Source organism: Octodon degus, unplaced genomic scaffold (assembly GCF_000260255.1).
Source record: "Octodon degus isolate 3935 unplaced genomic scaffold, OctDeg1.0 scaffold00017, whole genome shotgun sequence".
Taxonomy (NCBI): Eukaryota; Metazoa; Chordata; class Mammalia; order Rodentia; family Octodontidae; genus Octodon; species Octodon degus.
The window spans coordinates 7,796,448-7,802,895 of NW_004524593.1; the positions used below are offsets into that span (position 1 = coordinate 7,796,448).

Genomic DNA, 6,448 nt, shown 5'->3' on the forward strand with positions numbered 1-6,448 from the left:
GTACCTCCCGCTGCAAGCTCATAGATTCTCGGCATCGCAGCTTTGATTCTCGCCATCGCATACTGCACTTGCTGCACATAACCACTAAATTCCTGGTAAGAGAAAAAAACTAAGGCGAGCATAAATTTCCTAATGGCTTATAACTTATGGCAACTAAATTTCAAAAGACATTTCAGAATATTAAATAAGCTGCACATGTAGTATTTCATATTATGTCAATTCATATGATCAGCAAAGTCTGGGGGAGGATGAGGATTTATAACCCTGTAAAGGAGGACAGTGCAAATAACAGGAATCTGTTCATAATCTAGTCTTATAACAGAAAACAAAGACAACACAGGAAACTAACTTTTAAAAAGAAAAACTTACTATATTAAATCACTAGTTTATCTGCAAGCTACAAATACTGATTTCTCTTTTTTAGTATATCCTAGATCACTAAGAAAAAGTACTGAGCATTCTCCCAAGAAAAATGTGAGCAGCAATATTCTCCACAAAATTTCAGTTTACAACACTAAGCAAGAACAGGAGGATGCTTTACCAGGACCTAAGAACTGACTCAGTGAAGAGCATGAGAAGGGTAAGAGCAGACTAAAAGTATGCTTCACTATGTGCTTTAATTCTGCGCATCACACTGGTCCCCAAACTATGACATCCTTTAAATAAGACAATCTTGTAATTGATGATGTTATGCACACAGCAAGGGGTGGGGATGGGGACATAGCCTGGCAGTCTATGTGCCGCCTGAACACAGCAAGGGCCCCCTCAGGAACTACACAGGCACAGAGGTAGGACCTGGGACTTTGCTGGGCAAAGTCACACATCTTTTGTTCCCCTGCCTGAAAATTACAGGATTCGCTGACAGAATATATTTTGATTAGGGAAAAATCCAAAAATCCAAAAGATAATGCCAGTAAAAGCAAGTATAAATACTTTCAATAAAGTCGAAGAGAAAGAGAATTTTCTGTTATAATTAATTGAATACTGTTAGACACGATGTTGGATCATGGTCCTAAAGAACTTTACCAAGGTGGTTTGACACATGCAAAAAAGGGAAGGGTTAAAAACCAGAGGGGCCAATAGTTTTAAATATACACTGCTCCTCCTTAGAAATTGGCCAATAACACAAAGAGAAACACTTTAAAAAGCAACATAGGCTCAGGAGATAGCTCGGCAGTCTAAGCGCCTGCATGGCAAGTACAAAGACTTGAATTTGATCCCTGGTACTGTATGCTATGCTGGCCCTGAAACCCCAGCTGCACCGCACCAGCCACCAAAATTGTACATGGTAGCACAGGCTTGTAATCCCAACACTGGGGAGGGTAAGACAGGAAGATCACTATGAATCTGAACTGCATAGCAAGACCCCATATCAAATTAAATATTATAAAAAAATAAAAGGCAACATAATCTGTGGGGGGAAGGATTCAATTTAGTCCCATCAGTTGTATGTCAAGTAACTATTCTGAGTTTTCTTCAGCCCACTAAATGATCAAATGCTAACATCTCCTTTAGTGTTTGTAACTGTATCTTCTATACAAAATTGTAACAGAATTTAGCTAAGCAGTAGTTTCATTTTTACCTGATCTCAATTTCTATGAAACTATTATTTGACAACGATCATTTGATATTTGGCATACACAGCCATCTTCTGATATACAATTTGTGTATATCCTACCATCAACACTGGAGTATAAACTGACAAAACTTGTTTGAGTTTCCCTTGTAGTGCATGCTATTAGGTATTTTTCAAAATACTGATAAAGAAGCATAAAAATATTTTCTGGTATTCTGAAGAAAAGAATAATACTTCCTTCATATGTGGTCAAAATAATTTTATAAGCTCAGACCTACCCAGTTTATTCACTTTAAAATTAAATTTTAAGTAACAACCTAACAGAATAAGAGACAAATAATGACGCTTATGAAGACGTAAGTGTTAGCACTCATGGGTACTTACTACATGCCAGGAAAGGGTCTAAACATGCTCCACGAATCAGCTTCTACAACCTCCTAACTAACCTGTAAGAGATACTGTTCCCCTTACTTTATAGCTCAGAAAACTGAGGCACAGGAAGGCTACATAACTTTCTTAAGGTCCCACAGCTTATACACAGCAAAGATCTGAACCTTAACAGGCTGAGTTTCGCTCACTGCCAGTGTGCGCTGCTCTTCTAAGTATGCGTCACTGAAATGACTTAGGCGGGTGTGGCGCATGTGCCTGTAATCCCAGCCCTCAGAGGCAAAGGCAGAAGGATCACAAGTTACAAGCCCAGCCTGAGTAACTGAGCAGAACCCTGTCTCAACATAACTAAAGAGTTGGGGACGTAGCTCAGCAGAAAGACCCTCGGTTCAATTAACTAGCTACTGACTGGTTAATTCAGAACTGTCTTTGTCACTGCAATTAATAGCTATAAACCTGGCATTTTAAACCAGTGTGATTTCAAGGGCAACTGAGTGGTCACTGTCTTGATTCCCAAGTTAAATAACTCTAGCCAAGTCCTATACCTGCCCGAGAGTAAGCGGAACAGCATCCTGAGTGTGAGTCCGCCCTATTTTGATGATCTGCGCAAACTCTTTGGATTTGGCACCGAGAGCATCATGTAGCTTCTGCAGTCCTGGTAAGAGCACTTCGTGGACTTCTATAGCAGCAGCGATGTGCATTGCTGTGGGAAAGGTATCATTGGAGCTCTGTTGGGCATTTTTCAAAAGAAATGTAAAATGTTAAATCAGAGGCAACAAAACACAAACTTATGCATCACAAAAAACAACAAATGACTCCTCAAAACTCACTGTATGTAATAGTCCCCTAAGGGCAAGCAAGAAGCAACTTGGGTTCCTCCTGAACATACTCAATTATATACAAGTATACTGAATGTATAATAGCCAAGTATATTGAATGTATTACATATATATGCCCACTAATAAACAACAAAACGGAGAAGTATAGTTAACAAATGCATTTGAAAATAATAAAATACCTTATAATTATATAGTGCATCCAATCTTTCACAAACATTTTGTTTATTTATTAAACTTCAGGAAAATACCATGAGGTAGCTCATCACTTTAACAATAGGAAAGCCAATCGACCAAAGAGTGGCAAAGTACATAGGAACTAGGGAAACTGAGGCCTGACCAGATAGTGTACATTCAACACTTCATCCTTCACTGGTAATTTACAGTATAATGCTATTTTAAAACACATATTATTTTATATTTTCACCTGTTTACAGGAAATTTCACAACACTAAAGTAGGACAAGCAGTATGATGCTCACATACCTACTTCAAAATTCAGTAATGAGCATCATCTAGTCAGGCCGCGTCAAGCATGGATAACTCTACCCTACTCCCGCACCCTAGTAAACATATTGTGTTATTCTAAAGCACATTTCAGACTAACTACATTAAAGCCAGCACTGAGTTTGAAAAAACAAAATCCTTCATATAATAATCTTACATTTTTTTAAAAACCCTTTCCTTTTCATAATTAAAAATACATTAAATTAAATCTACCACCCAGATTCTGGTTTCTAAACATCACTTTCCAAAGAGATTCCCCAAGAGTACTCTGAGAAATGCCTGTTTCTATGCCTGATGCAGGGAAAATATAAGATGATGGAACTGAACTATTTTATAGTGCCGAAAAGGATGTACTAGAAAGAAAAAGATAGTGGCACATCAAAAGGACATGTTTTCCAAAACTGAGGTAATTTAGGCAGCAATATAAATAACAACAGTATTATACACTAACCCAAAGAGCAAAATAAACAATCACAAATCTACACTGATGTACATGAATGAATGGGGGTGGGAGTTCAAATCTTCTTTGCAGAAAAATTTCAATAATATTTTAGAAAGGAAAACGAAAATTGTTATTAAAAGACCATCACGTTAATTGTTTTAACAAGATACATTGAATGATAAAATCAGTGAACAAAAGTTTAAGAAGAAAGATCATACAATATCAAAGTATCACTATTAATTACTCTAGTGAGTCTTTAATCTGTGTCCAAAGTTTTTTGGCATGCCTCCCTTTGAAAATTGAAGCTGAAGTATACTATATCTGAATATAACCAAGACTTACTGACGCATTTTGAACAAATCTGATACAGAAGAGGCAAGGCAGTAATTTTATAGTAGAGAAATCTGTCAAATAATACCTTAACTAGGTGATGAAAGTTAACATCACCAGTCTGAAGTTGTGTTGCTATCTTGTACCCCTGATATAAGGCAAGGAAAAATTCCGTGATAACCTTCCCAAAATTCATAGCCTCAGCCCAAGCATGAGAAAACATGTGACACCAAAATTGACAGAATTTTTATAAAATACCCTACTACTACATTCATTCAGGTCTAAATGTCCATGTCGGCTGGTGAGATGGCTCAGTGGTCTAAAGCACCTACTTAGAACAAGCTTAGCAAACAAAGCACAGGGACTGCGGTTCAATCCCCCAGTACCACATGCCAGCCAGCCCCACCCCCCTGGTGGGCTGAGCTGGCCACACACACACACACACACACACACACACACACAAATAAATAAAATTTAAAAAATAAATAAATAAATGTCCATGTCCCCTCAAAATTCACATGCTGAAAACCTAAACTCCAAAGAGCTGGTACCAGGATGTAGAAGCTTTGCGATTCAGTTAGTTCATGGAAGCAGAACCCTCAGAAATGGGATTAGTGCCCTTGTAAGAGTGATGCTGAGAGCGCCTCTGCCATTCCACTACGAGAGGATGCAGAGAAAAGATGGCTGCCTGTGAGCCAGGGAGTAGATCCTCAGCAGACATCAACTCTTCCAGCTACTTGATCTTGGGCTTCCCAGCTTTGAAAACTGAGAAAAATACTTATTTATAAGCCAAGCTGTCTATGTAGCAGCCCAAAGGAACTGAGGACAATGGCCAAAATGGTGTCACAGGTTGGAAAATTAAAGGCACATGTGACTATGTAGCCTGGACTTGAACTTTAAAGAGAGAAGAGAATCAATCAAAAAACTGAGGAGATCCTACAAATGTGTCTTGCTTAAGAATAGTGTACCGGATCCGGGGAGATGGCTCAGTGGAATAAGTGCCTCCCTGGCAAGCTCAAGGGCCTGAGTTCAATCTCCTATTCCGCCAAAAAAAAAGAAAGAATAGTGTACCCATGTTACCTTCTTACTTTTGATAAATGAGCCTATGGAAACTGAAGATGTTAATGTTTAAGGAAGTAGAAAAGAAAAAGGTAACTCTTCACTATCTTTGTAATTATTTTACAAATCTAAAATTACTTCAAAGACATTTTAATGAAAACACAAACCAATAAAAAATATGCTAAATTTAGGTTTCCTACAAGTAATTTTGACTAAGTCTGAGACAAAGCTAAGATTCCTAAAAGAAACAAGAAATAAATCTTTTCTTGTAAAAAATACAAGTCAAATGCACTCTCTATGTCACAAAGCATAGGCTTGCCTCACAACAAAAATCTCAGGTATTGTTTTTACATTGGTAACAACAACAAAAAAAGATGCATACTGACCTGGCTTTTATTTACATGATCATTGGGATGAACAGGTTTCTTGCTGCCGAGTTCACCTCCTAACATTTCAATTGCTCTGTTACTAATGACTTCATTTACATTCATATTTGTCTGCGTTCCTGACCCAGTCTGCCACACCACAAGAGGAAAATGATCATTCAATTTACCTTCAGCTACCTGCAGGAAAAAAAAGGAGAAGTTACAAATGAGTATTTGTAAAATAAGAAACAACATTCATTCAGCTACTTCAATCAATCACGATTAAGTGAACCCCATTTATAGAACTATCTCAAGAAGGTTATTTTTGTATGCTAAGTGAATTGCTGGTGACTCCACAGAATCTGAGTGCAGTTGCTTCACAATTCTAAACTTCCAAGGCATAACTTTTCTCAACCGCGAACATTTAATGTGCAATACATATTCTGAATGGTGTAAGAATTCACTGGCTTCAACAGAAACTGAATCAAAGCCGTCTTTCTTACTTTTCTGTCTGCTCTAATAGAAGGCCACCTGTAAAGGCTGGCGAATGTGTCAAGTCTTCAGATATACTTATTGTTGTGCTCAGCAAGAATATCCAACAGATGTTCCCACCCAGGCTCAGCATGATAATAAACTAGGAACTTGGAAGTGGGAGCTCACTAATAGCTGCTTCACTGCACAGATGTCCAAGGCGTAGCAACCACCAGAAGTAGAAACAAGCACTGCCCAGATTTGCCCCTATTTTTGTCATAATTTTATGCTCTTGGCCCATGTGTTTTTCAAATGTAAGTTTCTTAAAAGAAGTGAGAGCCTAACTTATATTCTGAAGCTATTAAAAAAAAAAAAAAATCAGAATGCACTTTAGAACAACTGGCTCATTTTAAAATAAAAACTTCTAGTTATATAAAAATAATAGGTGAATTTCAGTACTTATCTTATGTTTTACT

At 37.6% G+C, this 6,448-nt stretch overlaps 1 protein-coding gene across 1 annotated transcript in view; it reads right to left on the bottom strand.

Moving 5' to 3' along the window:
• The window catches only part of Fh (fumarate hydratase), a 25,879-nt gene that overhangs the window by 8,667 nt on the left and 10,764 nt on the right, over positions 1–6,448 (bottom strand). Inside the window, exons 3-5 of the mRNA XM_004626919.2 lie at positions 5,523–5,699; positions 2,509–2,691; positions 5–92 (exon numbers count right to left, since the gene is read on the bottom strand). Of these exons, the coding sequence (XP_004626976.1) occupies positions 5–92; positions 2,509–2,691; positions 5,523–5,699 (448 nt within the window). The remainder of the gene's footprint in view (positions 1–4; positions 93–2,508; positions 2,692–5,522; positions 5,700–6,448) is intronic.